The 18,680-nt window shown below is 42.8% G+C and overlaps 2 protein-coding genes across 3 annotated transcripts in view; one reads left to right on the top strand and one right to left on the bottom strand.

Moving 5' to 3' along the window:
• Positions 1–15,243, top strand: part of npepl1 (aminopeptidase like 1) — a 29,072-nt gene extending 13,829 nt beyond the window's left edge. The window contains exons 3-12 of the mRNA XM_063041570.1: positions 1,737–1,907; positions 2,924–3,013; positions 4,070–4,151; positions 4,327–4,469; positions 6,406–6,483; positions 10,723–10,823; positions 12,058–12,181; positions 13,257–13,433; positions 13,914–14,024; positions 14,552–15,243. Coding sequence (XP_062897640.1) covers positions 1,737–1,907; positions 2,924–3,013; positions 4,070–4,151; positions 4,327–4,469; positions 6,406–6,483; positions 10,723–10,823; positions 12,058–12,181; positions 13,257–13,433; positions 13,914–14,024; positions 14,552–14,719 — 1,245 coding nt within the window. The 3' untranslated portion in view covers positions 14,720–15,243. The remainder of the gene's footprint in view (positions 1–1,736; positions 1,908–2,923; positions 3,014–4,069; positions 4,152–4,326; positions 4,470–6,405; positions 6,484–10,722; positions 10,824–12,057; positions 12,182–13,256; positions 13,434–13,913; positions 14,025–14,551) is intronic.
• A 150-nt stretch (positions 15,244–15,393) lies between these two features.
• LOC134342897 (piezo-type mechanosensitive ion channel component 2-like) overlaps positions 15,394–18,680 on the bottom strand; it is a 240,104-nt gene continuing 236,817 nt past the window's right edge. For both annotated transcript variants that reach the window (XM_063041568.1, XM_063041569.1), the window contains 2 exons: positions 17,278–17,506; positions 15,394–16,957 (listed from right to left, as the gene is read on the bottom strand). In XM_063041568.1, coding sequence (XP_062897638.1) covers positions 16,705–16,957; positions 17,278–17,506 — 482 coding nt within the window. In that variant the 3' untranslated portion in view covers positions 15,394–16,704. The remainder of the gene's footprint in view (positions 16,958–17,277; positions 17,507–18,680) is intronic.

The following is an 18,680-nucleotide window of genomic DNA, read 5'->3' as shown; positions in this document are numbered from 1 at the left end:
CTCTGTAAAGTTAACTGCTGAGGTCAATGGTTTCTCTGTAGCAGCAATGTTTGGGTTATGGCTGGAGATAACAGGATTGTGGTTATGCATGCTAGCCAATCAGGAGGTTGTTGCTCTGTCTTGTGAATCTGGAAGGAGGTTTTTCGCGGTCTTTTGTCGAGGAGAGATGAAGAGGGAGGACGCGTGTGGAGAGAGCTGGTAGACCACTGGATGGAGTGGACTGGGATCTGAGGGTCCGAAGGTCGGTGACGCTCGGAGGAGATCGATAGTGGAAGAATGGCGAAGTCGTGAGCTCCAACGTGCACTTTTGACTTTTCCTTGAAATGGGCCTTTTTTAATTTTCATTACTAACCCTATATTCAGATTAAGATTCATAAAGTTCAATCATTTAATTGCATATGATGTACTGTCTGATATTTTGCGTTGTGGGTTTGTAACTGGGCGGTACATTACACAGCATCCACACAAACGTGATTTCTCAGTTTGGAGGGGCCAGAGGCTGTTTTCCCCTCGACGAACACGAGCTGGGCGAGCCTGAGGGTTACGTTAGTAAGTCAGGACATGTAAGGTTACTAGGAGAAGGCAGGAGAATGGAGTTGAGAGGGAAGTGGATCAGCCATGATCAAATTGCAGAGAAGACTCGATGGGCTGAATACCAATGTTTCTTCCTCATCTAGTACCACCTAAGCAGGGTCCTGTGTCTGAAGCGTTGGGTTTTTCTTTCCTAAGCCTGAGCTGAGTGTTTCAGGCATTTTTATTTATATTTCAGACTTTCAGCATCTGCAGTTTTTTAAACATTTCACTATCAAATTCCTTCATTAACAGAAATGCTGAACAATTATTGGTAAACGCCAGAATCTGTTTCTCCTCTGCTCACAGAAGTTATCTCATCCAGTTTGAAAGAATTGGTACTTGATGTGGATTTTATTTTTATCTCCTGGCATGATGCAAGGAGTTTCCTTGCTGTGTGTTTAATCAAGGCTGCCATCCTTCTGAAGTACAGTGTCATGGTTTGGGTGAGATGAAATTGAGGCCTCATCTGACCTCTTGGCTAATTTAAAGAGACTCATCCATTGTTATCAAACATCTTGCCATTTGGTGGATGTTCTTGTGGTGTGCGAGTGGTCAATGATGTTTTCGATTTTAATAGTGGCTGCATTTCAAAAAAATATTATTGTCTTTAAAGTAGTTTTGGAGGTCTTGAAGGTATTCATTTTAACACAAAAAACAATCATCTTACATTTGTTCATGTAAAGTCCTACTATTGTTTATGAGCTAAAAAGGAGCTTTCCTGTGGAACATGGCAGATCCTACTGATAGTTGCAGAGCTTGGCTGAGGTTTCTAGGGTTGGCTTTGAAGTGGTGTCATTTAACAATTGCCTGTCCTTCCTTGCTCTTTAACACCGATTACAGTGGTGGTAGAGAGTGGAGGATTAACTGGCGTGTCCACCTCATGATTATCGGATGAATAATCCCGATAAATAGGATTAAACTGTGGGGTTTCCCACAGTCCATTCCAGGGAAAGCAAGGTCAAAGGATATTGACAAGTAGTATTCACTGCTGCGGTTTAAGTCTATGGCTGGGAAAGGAATGGTTTGGTGGAGGTTGGTGAAGATGTATATATATGTATGTGTGTGTGTGTGTGTGTATAATTATTTAGAGGGGTTAGAATAACCCATACCTGAGAATGATAGAAAATTACTTTTTATTAACCTGGCCTGTTGCATCCTTTCAGATGGTTTGTGAGTGGTCTGATGTCTTTGCTTCTGGCTGTGCAATTGCAAGGGCCTTTCCACTCTTTTCCCGCCGATCCAGTGCCTCTCGACGCACGGACAAACGTGTAGTTACGGTGGAGTTCCTGCTTGTTGGACAAAACAATGGCCCGATCGATGCAATGGCACTCGAGGTAACTAATCAGAAAACATTCCTGTTGAACTCTACCCTGAATAGGACAGATTACAGTGCAAGTTATGGACAGAGATGTACAATGTAAGTTATGGATTTTTCTACCTGGAAAGTAGTTCTAAATATTTTCATTGTCCAATTTTCTTTCATTCCCTCTGTTTTCAGCTACCTAACCCACTGTTAAATTTTAGCACTGGTTGCTTGAGTCACCAAGTGACTGACAAGTCACACTTGTATATACAGGCCATACCCAGATTCAGAATGCCCGACTGTGGACACACCTACATATGTACAAACAAGCTCGCATAAAGTTTTCAAATAAATAATTTGTGACTGCAAACGACAGAGCTAGTTTTCTCTACATCTGTTACTTTTTGTAATTGTTCCTATCAGTATTACGTGATTTTGATGCTACCCATTCTAAAACTGTGCAGTTATGGTTACCACAGAGTGTTGTTTTTTGTGCACAGTATTTTCCTACTATTGGATGAAAGCTATTTATGGATAGCTGGATCAATGGAGCCTGATTGTTGTTCAGGGACAGTCTATCTTGAATCCATACTTCATATTTTCCTCCACTCCAAAACTTTACATTGACAGGTTCAAACAAGATGGTTTAACTTGCTTTTAACCTTGTAGAGTTACTTGGCTTTGATAATGTTACCATGGATAATGTACTTTCCTGCTCTGGGAGAATAAGGACCAACAAATTATGAATGATGATTTTTAGTGATTTAGAAATTATCATATTAGAATCAGTAATTTTGCCTCTCCAGTCCTAATTGTTGTGAGCAGTAGTTGTAATCCTACGGCAAACTCCTGGTGTTTCTTTGATGACCATCTCCCTGGCGCACTTGCAGCCAGAGGCAGTACAGATTTCATTTGCTCTCGATGGTGTTGATGTAATTCTGGGTGTTTCTAGGGAAGAATGCAAGTGGTAGGTGCAGAGCGGTGGGATGAGCAGACGGCTTTGATCAGTGAGATTGAAGATTTACACATATTCTCCTTTACTTACAGTGTCTGGAGAATGCAGCAGATGGAATCCGACTGGCAGCCCGAATTGTGGATACACCTTGTAATGAAATGAACACTGATACTTTTCTCGAGGTGAGTGCCCAGTGGTCGATTCCAGTGACCTGGATGTGAGAAACACTCACATCCAAGTTGCAACTGAAGAATCGGAGCTGGAACCTGTATAGACCTTGGACCATGTAATGTGAAAGGTTGTTGAAGCAAGGCAGGTCAGAGGCATAAAAATACCAACCAGTCATCTGCTTAAAGGTGTGAATGATCCCCTCTCATTCCTAAACTGTCTAAATGGGTGGAGAACATTCATGGCAACTGAAAATTAAGTACTGTTGTGTTATACAGCCTTTCACCTTTGCCTACTGTGCCCACCCACTGTGCCATCTCTATCCCAACTGTGCCCACCCACTGTGCCACCTCTATCCCCACCCCCACCTCAGGCACTCGTTTGGCATCTGTCCCACATCCCTCTCACACACTCCACCCTCATAATTCCCAGCACCCTTTGCTCCTACCAGATCTACAAATTTCCCCTCCGCTCCACGTTGACAAGTACAATTCTGTGCCTAAGACTTTTGCACGGTACTGTATCTTACTTTATGTGGAGGTACAGTGCGGGACAGGACAGGCCCTCCTGGCCTTCCGAGCCATGCCACCTAGCAAACCACCGATTTAACCCCTTAGCCGAATCTCTGGATAACTTACAATGACCAATTAACCTACTAGCCAGTACATCTTTGGACTGCTGGAGGCAATCCACATGCACACAAGAAGAAACGTACAAACTTGCTTACAGAAGACACTGGGATTGAATTCCGAACTCTGACGTGCTGAGCTGTAATAGCGTTGCGCTAGCGGCTACGGTCCTGTAGACCCCACTTTGAAACTTTCGAAACTCCTTCACTTCTAAGGAGATCTGCTGATCGATTTAGAATATGATAGTCAGGCACACTTTCCTGGTCTTTAGTTCACATTTCTGGGTCTCTAATTCTCTTTCTGAAATCTAACCCCTCACACAGCTGGGTTTGAGTAGTAGACCTCTAAATCTCCTGACTGTTCCATGTCAAGCGATATTTATGAGGCTATCAACAGAACTTTCTACTGAGATTTTGTTCACTCAAGTATTTTATTTTGCAGGAAATTAAAATGGTTGGGAATGCGCTAGGAATTGTTCCCACCATTATTCGTGACGAGGAGTTGAAAAAACAAGGATTTGGAGGTAGGTGTGTACTACTTTATCTTGTGTCCAGGATGAGATACTTTATGCACGGCTGATTCTAGCAACGAACACAACACCTCTGACACATTAAGTAGTGTTTTCAATGTGCATTGCAAAACTTCCTAATACGTTGACATGTCGTTATCTGAACCCACTTTTGTTTCATCATTTCTAGGCATATATGGTGTTGGGAAGGCAGCAATGAATCCTCCGGCACTTGCAGTTCTCAGTTATTTACCAGAAGGCGCCACACAAACGATTGCCTGGGTGGGCAAAGGCATTGTGTATGACACAGGAGGCCTGAGCATTAAAGGAAAGGTAGGAATATCATTGTGACAGGTAATAGGGGCCAAGTTCTATACATCAAGACATGACGATTTCTATTTGTCATTGGTGTATCATTCCTAATCCCATTAATATTATTCCTGGGAGAAATGGTAATCTCGAGCCCAAGTTATTGGTTCACTTCACATGAAGGGCCTGCTTACTTCATGTTGACTGCACTCTGCTGAAGTCTGACTCCAAATCCTGCTGAGTGAGAATATTTGATCTTGAATAGCCGTGATTGTTCATTGTCAAGCTGTGCACTTACCAGTCCACAAACAGAACCTGTTTCATTCACTGTGGTACTTCATTTTGCAAGAAATTAAAATGGTAGGGAATGCAGGCAGCAGTGCCACATATTGATCGAGCATGTACACTGCTGATTTTGTTTCTTACACAGGTGTCCAAAGCTCAGCTGGACCGATGTGTAACAGCAGTAAAAGTATGCCTGATCCAACCTGCACTATTCCTTTAAAGATTTCTTCTGAAGAGGAGCCCCACATCAGGCATTATGGGCAGTGGTTCAATTCAGGTTTCCTGGTGAAGGACTAATCATACTTCTGATATTTCCTGTGCTGTGTGCACCCTTGATTCTTCTTTGCTGCAATTTATTCAGTATAGGAAAATCCCAACTTGCAACTGTACAATGTATTCCTTTTAAGTACAGGTGCACATCCCTTTATCCGAAATTCTGAAATCCAAAAAGCTCTGAAAACCAAAGTTTTTTTCGCCAACAGCTGACGTCACTCAGGTGTGAAGTGGCAGCACTAGCAGAGGCCGTCAGACAGCAGTTGTGGCTCAGCGCTCGTACTGGTTACACGTGCACTTGCTGTCGGCTGATATTTTGTGTTCACTGTTGACTTTGTGTTTAATTTCACTATGAAAATGTCAAAAAGAGCTGCAGATACCCCTATGGGTAACAATGAGAAAAAGAGAAGGAATCTTCTCTATCAATAACACAGAAAGTGGAGTTATTGCAGAAGCTTGATCGTGGTGTGTCTGTGCAGCGTCTTACTGAAGAAAATAGTGTCGGAACTACCACTGTATATGATTTAAATAAACAGAAAGACAAGTTACTGAAGTTTTATAGTGACAGTGACGTTCTACATTTATTCCAATAAGTCATTTACCATGTGTTTGATTCGGTTCGTTTGAAGCTGTATATTTTTATGTTTTATTGAATGTTTTTGTTGGAAATAAAATTTCTTCTTGTCATTATTCCCTAAACAATACAGTATAACAATTATTTACATAGCATTTACATTTAATTAGGTATTATAAGTAATCTAGAGATGATTTAAAGTATATAGGAGGATGTGCGTAGGTTTGGTGCACCGCTGGGTCCTAAAGTCCACCACACTGAGACAGGTTAAATAAGGTACTTGAGCATACGTGTTTTTTGGTATCGGTGGCGGGGGGGGGGGGTCTGAATCCGAAAAATTCTGAATTCCGAAATGCAACTGGCCCCAAGGATTTCGGATAAGGGATTGTGGACCTGTACAAATTATATGCTGTGGACCTGTACAGATTATATGCAGACCTCAAACAGATATAGGGCTTTGCTGTCCATCATGCAACCTCAAACAGATATAGGGCTTTGCTGTCCATCATGCAATTTCCTGGGTGAGGTGATCCTCTCTCCCATTGCCTGTTGCAGCCAGAAAGGAGGCCCTCCATGGGGAATGCTGCAACTGATAGTTGTTTGTCCTTGCTAAAATGTTACTAAGTTATGGCAACTTGACATTCATAGTTATAATTGTGGCCACAACAACAGGGTACAAGGTGGATAGGAAAGGTTTGGAGGGAGTTGGGCCAAACATCAATAACTTGAAGTGATTTAGATGGGCATCTTGATTGGCAAGAACCAGTTGGGCTGAGGGGCTTGTTTCTGACTCTGTGACTCTGTTATTATTTTGCATTTTTTTACCAGACCACCATGCCAGGAATGAAGAGAGACTGTGGAGGAGCAGCTGCTATTCTTGGAGCTTTCAAGGCAGCAGTGAAACAGGTGAGTGCTTCAGAGGTTATAGCTAAAATTCTTAGGTGATAACAGCAATATTGCTGAAGCAAAACTGGTCTTCCGTTGTCCCTCATTACAGCCTATTGACTAGCGTGGTATCTACATTCTGTTTGCTACCACAACAGCAACGTCACTGTGAAGTCTAAAGCAAGATCCATCCTAACAGCAGAGAACTTGGAGGACTAAGTTGTGCTAGACTTTGGTGTTTGTTTGAAACCCCATATCCGATCTAGCCTTGTGTAAATAATTTTAGTCCACTAATCCCATCAGTTTGTTCTGCATAATTGCTGAATTAATAAAATCAGGCTAGTTTGGAAGGAAAATCTAGGAAATTCCATCGCAACTAAAGTAATGGGATGAGTTCAGGAGGTTGCACTGGTCCTGATGAATGCCACAGGGTGTGTTTGTCAGCAGTCACACCATGCTAGCCTTCCGTAGTGTGAAGTTGATCTCTATTTCCCTTCAGTCATCCTTAAAGAGTTGCCAACATAGCAACAGTTGTCTTACAGAGGTTCCAGATCCCAGACTTGGCAGTCATTGACCTGAATTGTTAATCTGATTTCCCTGTTCAGATGCCACCTGACCTGTTTTAACTCTCCAGCAGTTTCTGCTTTTTTCTAAAACACAAACAGAAGTTTTTCTTTGAATCCCACAGAATGTTTTGCAGACACCATCCCTGATTTTTCTTTTTCTTGGCATTCTGAAATTAAAAATGATTTCTGGAGATACACTTGAATTGATTGACTTTGTTAAATACTTGCATTTGGTGTGTGGATCAACTGGTCAGAGAGGATATGACATTGATTCTGCTTTTTACAGAAGTCATGAAGAATAGTTCGAGTTCAAATTTATTGTCATCTGACTGTACACATATAGAACCAAGCGAAACCACAGTGCACCCACAGAACATATCACACACAGCATATAAAACAAAATATTACCACGAATGGTTAACAAATTATAATTCAAAATGCATGTAGTGTAAACAGCTCGCTGAGCTAGTGACGAGTTCTCGGTGGTGGCAGAGTATTGTTACCCAATATGGCAGTCCTAGTCCTGATGCTCCTATACCTCCTTCCCGATGGTAATGTCATAGAATCATAGGAAGTACAGCACAGTAACAGACCCTTTGGCCCATCTAGTCTGTACTGAACCATTTAAGCTGCCTCCTCCCATCGACCTGTGCCTGGACCATAACCCTCCATTCCCCTGCTGTCCCTGCACCTATCCAAACTTCTCTTAAACATTGAAATCAAGCTCGCATGCACCACTTGTGCTGGCAGCACTTTCCACCTTTCACACTTAACCCATGATCTTTAGTTGTAGTCCCACCCAAACAATGGAAGAAGCCTGCTTGCATTTGCCCTATCTATACCCCTCATAATTTTGTATACCTCTATCAAATCTCCCTTAATCTTCTACGCTCCAAGCAATAAAGTCCTAACCAATTCAACCTTTCCTTATAACTCAGGTCAGGACCCAGAAACATCTTTGTAATTTTTTTCTGTACTCTTGCAACCTTATTTACATCTTTCCTGTAGGTAAGTGGCCAAAACTGCACACGATATTCTAAAGTAGGCCTCACCAACGTCTTAAACAACTTGAACATAACATCCCAGCTCCTGTATTCTGTACATTGATTTATGAAGGCCATTGTGCAAGAAGTTTTCTTCACAACTCTATCTACCTGTACTGCTACTTCCAATGAATTATAATCCTGTATTCCCAGATCCCTTTGTTCTACCGCACTCCTCAGTGTCCCACTGTTCACTGTGTAAGACCTACCCTGGTTGGTCCTACTGAAGTGCAACACCTTCCACTTGTCTGCAATAAATTCCATCTGCTATCTTTCAGCTAATATTTGCAACTGGTCCAGATCTCACTGCAAGCTCTGATAGTCTTCCTCATTGTCCACTACACCCCCAATCTTCATTCGCAAATTTGCTGATCCAGTTAGCGACATTATCATCCAGATCGTTGATACGGATGACAAGCAACATTGGACCTAGCACCAATCTCTGTGGTACTCCACTAGTCACAGGCCTCCAGTCAGAGAGACAACCATCCACTACCACTCTCTGGCTTCTCTCACAAAGCCAAAGTCTAATCCAGTTTACTACCTCAGCTTGAATGCCAAGAGACTGAACATTCTTGACCAACCTCCCATGCAGAGCCTTGTCAAACGCCTTTCTAAAATTCATATAGACAACATCCACTGCCTTGCTTTCATCAACTTCCTTGGAAACTTCCTCAAAAAGCTCTATAAGATTGGTTAGACATGACCTAGTACACGCAAGACCATGCTGACTATCTTTAATTAGTCCATGTCTATCCAAATACTCATATATCCGGTACTTTAGAATACCTTCCAATAACTTTCCCACTACTGATGTCAGGCTCACCAGCCTACAATTTTTTGGTTTATTTTTAGAGCCATTGTTAAATAGTCGAACAACATTAGTTATCCTCCAATGCCCCGGTACCTCAACTGTCGCTAAGGATGATTTAAATACCTTTGCTGGGGCCCCTTCAGTTTCTGCGCTTGCTTCCCACAGAGTCTGAGGGGATACCTTGTCAGTTCTTGGGGATTTATCCATCCTAATTTGCTTCAAGGTAGCAAACAACACCTCCTCTGTAATCTGTATGGGGTCCATGACCTGACTGCTGCTTTGCCTCCCTTCTATGGATTCTGTGTCCATCTCTCGAGTAGATACAGATGCAAAGAATCCATTTAAGATCTTTTCCATCTCTTTCGGCTCCACGTATAGAATACCATTCTGATCTTACAGAGGACCAATTTTGTGCCTTGTAATCCTTTTGCTCTTAACATATCTGTAGAATCCCTTAGGATTTTCCTTCACCTTGTCTGATAGGGCAACTTTGTTCCTTCTTTTAATCCTCCTGATTTCTTTCTTGAGTGTTCTCTTGCATTTCTTATACTCTTAAGTACCTCATTTGTGTACCTGCCTAGACCTGCTATGCACCTCCTTTTCTTCCCCCCTTAATTAGGGCTTCAATATCTCTTGAAAACCAAAGTTCGCTACACCTGTTATCTTTACCTTTTACTCTGGCAGACACGTATAAGCTTTGTAATCTGAAAATTTCTCTTTTGAATGCCTCCCACTTACTAAGTGTACCTTTGCCAGATAACAGCCTGCCCCAATGCACATTTGCCAAATCCTTTCTGATACCATCATATTGGCCTTCCTCTAGTTTAGAATCTAGACCAGTGGGTTAGAGAGATTGTGGGTTGGTAGGGATCCTCAACAATGTTTCGGGCCCTTTATCTACAATGCTCCCGGTAGATGTCACAAATGGGGAGAGAGAGACACCAGTGGTTTTTGCTCTCCTCAGTAGGGTCTGGCAGTTTCTGTAGCACTCAGTGATGCAGCCAGACAGGGCACTCTCAATGAGGTTTCTGTATCACGTGCTTGTCGATCTCACATCACAGGCATTTACAGTATAATCTTGCTGCTAGTGTAGATTATTTTGGTACTGGAGATGAATAATTGTCGTAGTGAACAATTTGAATTATTCTTTTAAAATCTGCAACCCAATCGTGCTGTCCACTTTACTTCTTTGATGTGTGTTGCTTGATATTGTGTACTTTGAATTTGCACAAGTCAGTCCTGTCCTTTGGAACTAAGTTTCTGGTATTTCAAGCCTTCAGTTACAGCAAGTTACTTTGAACGGTTCTAACATTGTGGGTATGTGGGTGGCACGGTAACATAGTGGTTAGCACAACACTTTACTGTACAGGCAACCCGGGCTCGTTACCTGCCATTGCCTGTCGGGAGTTTGTACATTCTCCCGTGACCGACTGGGTTTTCTCCGGGTACTCCAGTTTCCTCCCACAGTTCAAAGACATACGGGTTGGTAGGTTGGTCATTGTAAGTTATCCTGTGATTAGGCTAGGATTAAATCGGGGCTTTGCTGGGTGTCGCAGCTTGAAGAGTGGGAAGGGCCTGTTTTACACTATCTCAATAAATACAAAATAAATTATATGGTTCTTTCAGTGGGATTAATGTGCTAAATAAGCAACCTACTGGAGAAACTCAGTGGGTCGAGCAGCAACTATGAGAGGAAAAGGAATTAATTGTCAATGTTTCAGGTCAAAACCCTACATCAGGACTGAGTGGACGGGCGAGGTGACCAGTGGTGACAGGAAGGATAATGTGCTCTGCATTGAATGGCACAGTGACAGGAATGTCCTGTTTGTTGTTTCAGGGTTTTAAGGACAATCTGCATGCTGTGTTCTGCCTGGCTGAGAATGCTGTTGGACCTCGAGCAACCAGACCTGACGATATACATCAGATGTACTCTGGAAAGTAAGCCATACATTATAGTGCAAACCTTTGTTGCCAGTGGGCTCAGTGCAGTGTAAATATACACAAAAAAACACAAACTGCTGGAGAGACTTAGTGGGTCAGGCAGCATCTATGGAGGGAAATGGACAGTTAATGTTTCAGGTCGTGATCCTTCATCTGGACTGCTCCCTTCTAGCAGTTTGAATTTTGTTGCACATTCCATTATCTGCAACCCCCTTTGTCTCCTGTAAGTATATGCACTCAGTTCATTGTGCATGGTGTATTTCATGAGATTCGTTACTTAAGAGTATTTACAAGTTTAATGCCCTGGTTAGAAAAGGTATTTTTAGGTGGCAGTTCACCATGAATCCTAGGTCCTTTCTAAACTGCTTCCTGTCTAATAAATCTCTGTGTAGTGACTTGCGTACGAAAGGAAGGGCCAAGGAGAAAAGTGCTGTTGGTGGAGATGATAATTGGGCAGATTATAAGAAATTTCTCTCTTCCTTTTGTATCATGGGGTCTTCACTATATTATAAACATGCAGGGGAACTCTCGGAAGGATGGCAACACTGTGGGGTGCATTGTGGGCAATTCTGGAAGAGAGATTTCTCCAGTGCCTGTATTTTAAGTGTGAATTAATTTGCAATTTAATAAAATTACCCACAAGATGTTTATTTACACTGTGAGCACAGCCATCAGTATTGGTCTTGTAACTTTTTACCAACAAAGGACAGGAAAAATCCCCAATTAATATCCTTTTCAATGAACTGCCTGGCTTTAAGAGGAACATGTCATAGGACATGAGTGGTTCAGTTTTGGATAGCGTGGCGAATGAAGAACAGTATTGGAAATTGGAAGGCTTGGGGATGGCGGGGGATGTGGTGTGCATACATCAGCATTCGAAGATGTGAGTGTGTGTGTATGTGTGAAACGTAAATGATGCGGGAGATTTAATGTTGAAAGGTGTGGGTAGGTGTGAGTCAGTGTTGGATGGCTGGGTATGGTTGAATGACTATTTGTAAACCTATAGAACAGTGGATCATACGGTGCAGATATGATGTATTGGCTTCTGTTCATTTGTAGGCTGTAGTTTTAACACCTCTTAACTACGAGAACCTTTAATATGCTTAGGGACTGAGTGTCTGCACTCCAGGCAGCATTTCAGGGTTACCATTTTTTTTGTTTGTTTTTGCCAGTTCTGCGTTAACACTTCCTTTGTTTATGTAATTATCTGATCAAGTTGCCTTTGATACAGGACAGTTGAAATCAACAATACTGATGCTGAGGGCCGCTTGGTACTGGCGGATGGAGTTGCCTACGCATCCAAGGATTTGGGAGCGGATATCATCCTTGACATGGCAACTCTAACAGGAGCTCAGGCACGTGCTGGCTTTTCAATGTTTATGTTTTTGGTAATACTGGCACTTACCGTCTTTCCCTAACTGCTGCTGGCTGAGAACAGTTAGCTCAGAGCTGCTAAAGATGAGTGAACCAAATGGGTTCTGTCTGATCTCTGATCACTAGTTTCATGGTTCTGTAACTGAGACTAGATATCTTCAATCCAGATTTTTATGTTGAAGGAATTAGCTCTGTCAGCATACTCCTGCAATAGAGGGGTGACTGTGGAGAAACAGGTGTACGTAAAGGAGCACACTACTAGATCTGTGACCTTATTCTTAGTGAGCAGTATTGAAACCCATTATTACAAAGCCTCTTATCCCCACTCCCCCCACATCCCTGTTTTCCTCTCTGCCTCTCGTTCCTGCTGAGAGCCATAACTCTTGCTAGAGTACAACCATTCTTGTCGGCCTCTGATGTTTGGTTATCTCCTCCAGCACCTTGAACTGCTGCTGTTCATCGCTCCACTCGACAATGTTCTATCTGTGGATTGTGTAACTGTTGAACACGGACACATCCACCCCTAAATGGGTTCAGCAGTTTTGCTTTTAGTCATCCGTCTGCCCAGACAAGCTGCATGCAGTTGAGGGAGTCAACACTAATTAGATTAGATTCAACTTTATTGTCATTATGCCGAGTACAGATACAAAGCCAATGGTTAGGGTGAGGTGCATCCTTGATAATGCTTTTCGCCCTGCCCAGGCAGTGAGTTGCTAATGCTGGAGGCTTTACAAGTAGAGCAGACCAGAGGTCAAATCCACCATGCATGATATTTTATCACTATATCCACAGCACTTGCTTAAACCCCATGTGACTTCGACTCTTGCACACGCTCATGGAATTCTGTATCACCCACTCCTGCTGCATCTGCTAACTTATTCTCTCTCTCTCTCTCTCTCAAACTGTGACTACGTGTGTGCACATATGAACACACACTATACTACATCAGTGTTTTGATCAAGAGACAATGACCTGTGATCTGTCTGTTTGATAGTGGGCTCAGTACACCTAATTTATCAGAGTATGGTACAATTGGAACTTCTGCTGTCTCTGCAGGGTATCTGTACTGGGAAGTACCATGCTGCTGTCCTGTGCAATACTGAGGAGTGGGAGATGGCCTGTGTTAAAGCTGGCCGGAACAGCGGAGATCTCGTCCACCCGCTCGTCTACTGTCCTGAGCTCCACTTCAGTGAGTTCACCTCTGCTGTGGCTGATATGAAGAACTCTGTGGCTGTAAGTGTATGACTCAGGTGTGTGCTCACTGATCGGAGGCGGTGGGATTGCTCTGTTCTTTCCTCTTGGTTTTTATGCCTGATACTGTTGGGAAGGAGATGAGCCTTGATCTGTCTCTCTGCTGGGCAGTAAACTATTAGATTGTCTAATGGGCTTTTGATGACCATGAAATAGTCAGCAATCTGCTGTCTGAAATGTAATTACAACAGTTACATAGCAAATTTAGCTGCCAGTTTATATGCAGCAAGCTTTGCCAAACAGCATTGTGATTATCACCAGATACTGGACTGAGAGATGCCTACTGAGCAGAAACCAGGGAGAGCAGATAGGACTTTCCCAGTGTCACCCTTCAGGCGGGACATTACATTGTCAGTGGAACACTTCCTCGCTACAACACCAGCTGGTAAAGTTACAAAATGGGAATGATAGGACATTTGCCTTGAGATTTCAGTTCCAATCTTCGTATTTCCTCTCTGGCAGGATCGTGACAACGCTCAAAGTTCCTGTGCTGGTCTTTTTATCGGTGCCCACATTGGATTTGACTGGCCTGGCGTGTGGGTCCATGTGGACATTGCAAGCCCTGTGCACACAGTGAGTACATGGAACCGCTTCAGCAGCACACAGAATCTGTGTGGGGGCAGGTATGGTTGGCGGTGAGGGAGAGTGTATGCGGGAGCAGGGACAACGTCTTATGGTAAAACAGTGTTCAACCCCACCTATTGGCAAATCTGTAGCGGCACAACACACTGAGCACAGTTGGAGATCAAAAAAATGAGGCATTTTAATTTTTAAACGCTAATATTATGATTGCCTCATTTCTTTATGCACTTCCGATCACATTGATCCCTTCACCAAATTAGTAAAAGTGTAGATTTTAAATGATCATACAGCAATTTGTTATTCATCCTTGTTTCTCTGATAATGTAGATTTTTTTTCTCCTTTATTTGTGCATTATCATTGTATTTTCTTTGCACTGTCATGCATGCTGCTTGTGTTGTGTGTATCTCTTTGCTGCTGATTCACTGTGCATTTGATAAATCCAAAGACTTGTGCTGCCCCCCCCCCCCGATAATCGACTAGACTGTGTGGGATAGTGAGCTGTTCGTTCTCTCTGCAGGGGGAGCGTGCAACAGGCTTTGGTGTTGCCTTCCTGCTGGCCCTGTTTGGTCGGGCTTCCAAAGACACCCTGCTGAACCTTGTGTCTCCGCTGGGCGCCAATGCAGACACTCACCTGGTGCCAAATGAGAGTGATGGCAGCTTGTCCAAGCGCAGGCGGCTGGTATAAAGGAAGTAAAGCTCTCCACGTGGTCACGTCATTGATATATCTGCACCAGTCAATTGACTGCCCACCCAGGTATAACAGATCTCATGCATCACTAGCTGCCCTGCTTTTTACCCCCAGAGAGACAGTTTGCTTGTCATCATGAGGGAGTGTTCAAGTACTATTAGCGAGAAGGACAAACCTTGTACTGGTATCTCACTGATGTTTCTGCTCTTTCACCAGTCTGAAAGAACAAGGTTTAAGACCTCCAGCTGAGGTGGAGCCTGTACAAAATGCATAATCTTCTCCTCCCCACTACTTCACTCTGATATGTGGTAATGAACATGAATTCCACTCAGAAACAAACTGCCACGAACCAGCTAAGAGAGTAGGCACGTACTGTAAATGTCCCCAACCAAACTGAGAGACCATCTCCAATGAAGCTGAGAGCTGTTGTACCAAATGGCTCCATTCTGTTATAGGACCTTCTCTATTTGATCAAACACAATACCCAGATTGAAATGCCTGATCTTATTAAAATGTTTTGCACAATTTTACTGCTGTTAGCTACTTATTATTATCATGTGTGTATCATTTTTTTTCCTTGTAGATTTCATTTGGAGCATCCTGTCTCATAAATCTGAACTGTCGGCTTGATTATCAGTAAATAGATTTATTTGTATCTTAAAGCAGCAAGTTCTGTCTCAGACACTCACAGGGTAGGGGGAAAAGATTCAGAGTTAACTTCCTTTTTCATCTTGTGGCAGAATAGGCTACCTTGGGATTTCTTTTCTTCAGACCAAATAAAATCCAAAATTCTCTTATACCCCACCTTGTTCTTCCAAACTGGACAATGTTAAAAACCTGCAGAGAGACCAACACAGAACCCAACTTAAAATAAGTAACAGTTTCAAGGTTTATTTATAGAAATGCAAGGTGTGCTGATGGCATAGAAACAGGGAATGGTTATTTACTGCATGTCTGTGTAGCCTTTTAATGAAATGATAGTTAATCTGTAGACATTCCCTTTTCCTGTATTCCAAAGTACTGACCATTAATGAAAATTTCATCCTGTTGCAAAGCAGAAGTACTCTCTCTCTCCCCCCCCCCCGCCATCAGTGTGAAGCACCAGCCTGCCCAATGTGCAAGGTTTCTGAAAGTGCTAGGTTATAGAACTACAGCAATCTGTGAACATGGGGTGTCACTCCAGAATAAACCTCGTTGGGAAGTCCCACTGGAAAGGTGAAAGAGGTGACCCTTGCTGTCAGTTTTCCACATACAACTGCTGCATGTTTACAGGACGTGCCTGCTGTTCCTTTAATTGCACCCAGCTGCGACAAGAAGATCCGGAGTAAATCCCATTCTTTTCCACCATAAAAATTAATTCACCATCATAATTGCAATGCAGGTAAAGTAAGTTTTTGTTAGAGGTGGCAAGGCAGAAGATCAGCTTCTGTGCCAAAGTACTCCTGCCCTTTATCAATGAATGTCCAACGCACCACGAGTCAGACAGTAGCAGTGTTGAGCAGCCACACAGTTTGAGTGCTCAGCAGCAAATGGTGAGTCACTGACAGAGAAAGGAAAGACCTTTAAACTGGGGAGGGAGGAGGATGGACTGTTGCCAAACCATTAATCTCATTTACAGCTGTCTTTTCCTGTTACTTCTGAGGTGTTAGGTTCTTGAAACAGAAGGTAGCATTGACTATAAAACTGTACAATGCCTGAGACCAGAGTCATCTGAGAGGTAATGTTCTTTTTGACAGCAACTAAGTTGACCTATAATGCAGTCGCTAGTTCCTTCCCACTTACAGAGCAGGAGCCACCTCTGGGGCATATATGACAAACAAAAGGTTCAGTCTAGTGCATTCTGAAGCCAGCAAACATGCAAATTTTCTTTCATTTATGGCACTGTAACGAAGAATTTGATGGAACCCAGGACTGTATAAAGTTCCCTCTGTGTAATCGGTCCTTTTCTGAGTGTCCAAACAGTTCAACTCAGCCTGAATCAGCTAATGCTGTTTCTCCCGAGTCCACTTGATCATGGTCTCAGGAGATCGGTAAAGGAAAATGAGTTTGGCAAAGAGTTGTTCTTCCAGTTCCAACTCCCCCATCTCACGGACCAGGAAGATATCGGTGCAGAGCTTCAAGATTCGATCGGGGTTGGGTAGCTCCTCAAACATAATGGAGCGGGAGATGCCATTGAAGAACTCACGGACAAACTTCCCAATGACAAGCACAACAGACATATACAGACCAACGATTCTGTCAGGGAAAAAAAGGAAACATTAGTTTGTTGACCACAGTAATCATAATAATCTAGCCTAAACATTAACAAGATGCTGGAGGAACTCTGCAGGTCAGGCAACGTGTTGAGGGAAATAGACAGTGGGCATTTCAGATTAAGATAGTGAGGGGGTTGCTGGGACGGGAGCTGGTTTTATACCTATGCCTTCCTGTAGAGGTATTACCTGCTATTTATTTTGCTGCAATGGTACACATAGTTCAAACAGGTATCTGGTTTCCAGCTAGGAGTGAGGATTACTACAGCCATAATTGGAAGATTATGAATGGAAATCACTTACCCGTATCCAGCCAGGAAGCCCAGACTGGAAGGGCTGACTTTATCATTGAAGATAATGAGTTGCATGTTGCTGCAACCCTGGCTTGCACAGTGGGGGCTCCATTCTTTGATCTTCCACCACTTAACTTTGGTGTATGAGGTGTTGCCTTGCCCTGGTTCCTCTTCCAAATGCAGAGAGATATTCCTGTAGAAGGCAAGGTTGTCCTGATTATTTCTAGAACCACGTGTACCTGTTATGAAAGCAAAGCACACATGTACATTAGTATTCTATGGAGTTGTTTCTTTAGGGTTGTGCTCATTATTTACCATTTATAAAATTCTGCATGGTTAACCCCTACAACTTTGTATGCAACTAATTGGGTGGGGTCTCAGTTGATGACCAACTGACTCCAATGGAGGTGCTACTTGAAGATCTGAATCTCTGGCAGAGTGGCTTTACACTCTGGCAGTGGGGCAAGGACCCTATTTCCCACACACTCTTTAAACTGGCCCAGTTCACGGGGAAATGTATTATAACAATGTGCACTCGTCTGACACCTAAAAAAGCTTACCTATGCCTGATAGTTGGAATTTTCCTGCTCTGGCAGGCTCGGGAACAAACAAGTGGAAGGATTTTTAATCTGTGCATTACCCATGCTATCTATACATGTTGGATGACCTGTCCTGGGCCCAGCACGTAAATGCAATCACTAGGAAGTTGTACCAGCATCTTTACTTTCTTAAAAATTTAAGGAGGTTCGTCTTATCACCGAACTCTATTAACAAACTTCTACAAGATGTACTGACTGGTTGTATCGTGGGTCTGGTACAGCAGTTTGAACGTACAGGACTACAAGAAGCTGCAGAGAGAAGGGGACTCCATCTGATAGATCATGAGACTCCATCTGATAGATCATGAGCACATCCTGCCCACCATCAAAGGTATATTGAGGCAATACCTCATGTCAAAGGCAATGTCTATCATCAAGATTCCCCATTATCCGGGCCATACTATCTTTTCATAGCCAGTATCCCATTTCCTGCACTTCCTTTAAATTTACTTGGATCCCTGGGAAATGTATTATAAAAATGTATGGACAAGAGGTAGAGAAGCCTTTTGTCCCACACTATCACCAACCTGCACAACTTTATCCTAATTACTACCTCAGTATAGCATTACAGTTATGTTCTAATTGTGTTCTTTCTTTTATAATTTTCTATCATTTGCTTTTTTCTTTGCACCAGTGCAAACAACAGTAAACTTGACGTTGATCATCGCAACTGCTGGCCCAAGTGTCCTGGTGAGCAGGTTCACCTTGTGGACACCTGATGTAACAACACTCCTATGCACTTGAAACAGAAAAAAGATCTGTCTCTGTCACTGTGTCACTCACACAGCTGAGATCAATTGTTAGACATTATGCT

This window comes from Mobula hypostoma, chromosome 2, assembly GCF_963921235.1.
Source record: "Mobula hypostoma chromosome 2, sMobHyp1.1, whole genome shotgun sequence".
Lineage (NCBI taxonomy): Eukaryota > Metazoa > Chordata > Chondrichthyes > Myliobatiformes > Myliobatidae > Mobula > Mobula hypostoma.
Note: the sequence above shows the minus strand (reverse complement) of the source record. Positions and strands in the feature narration are given on the sequence as shown.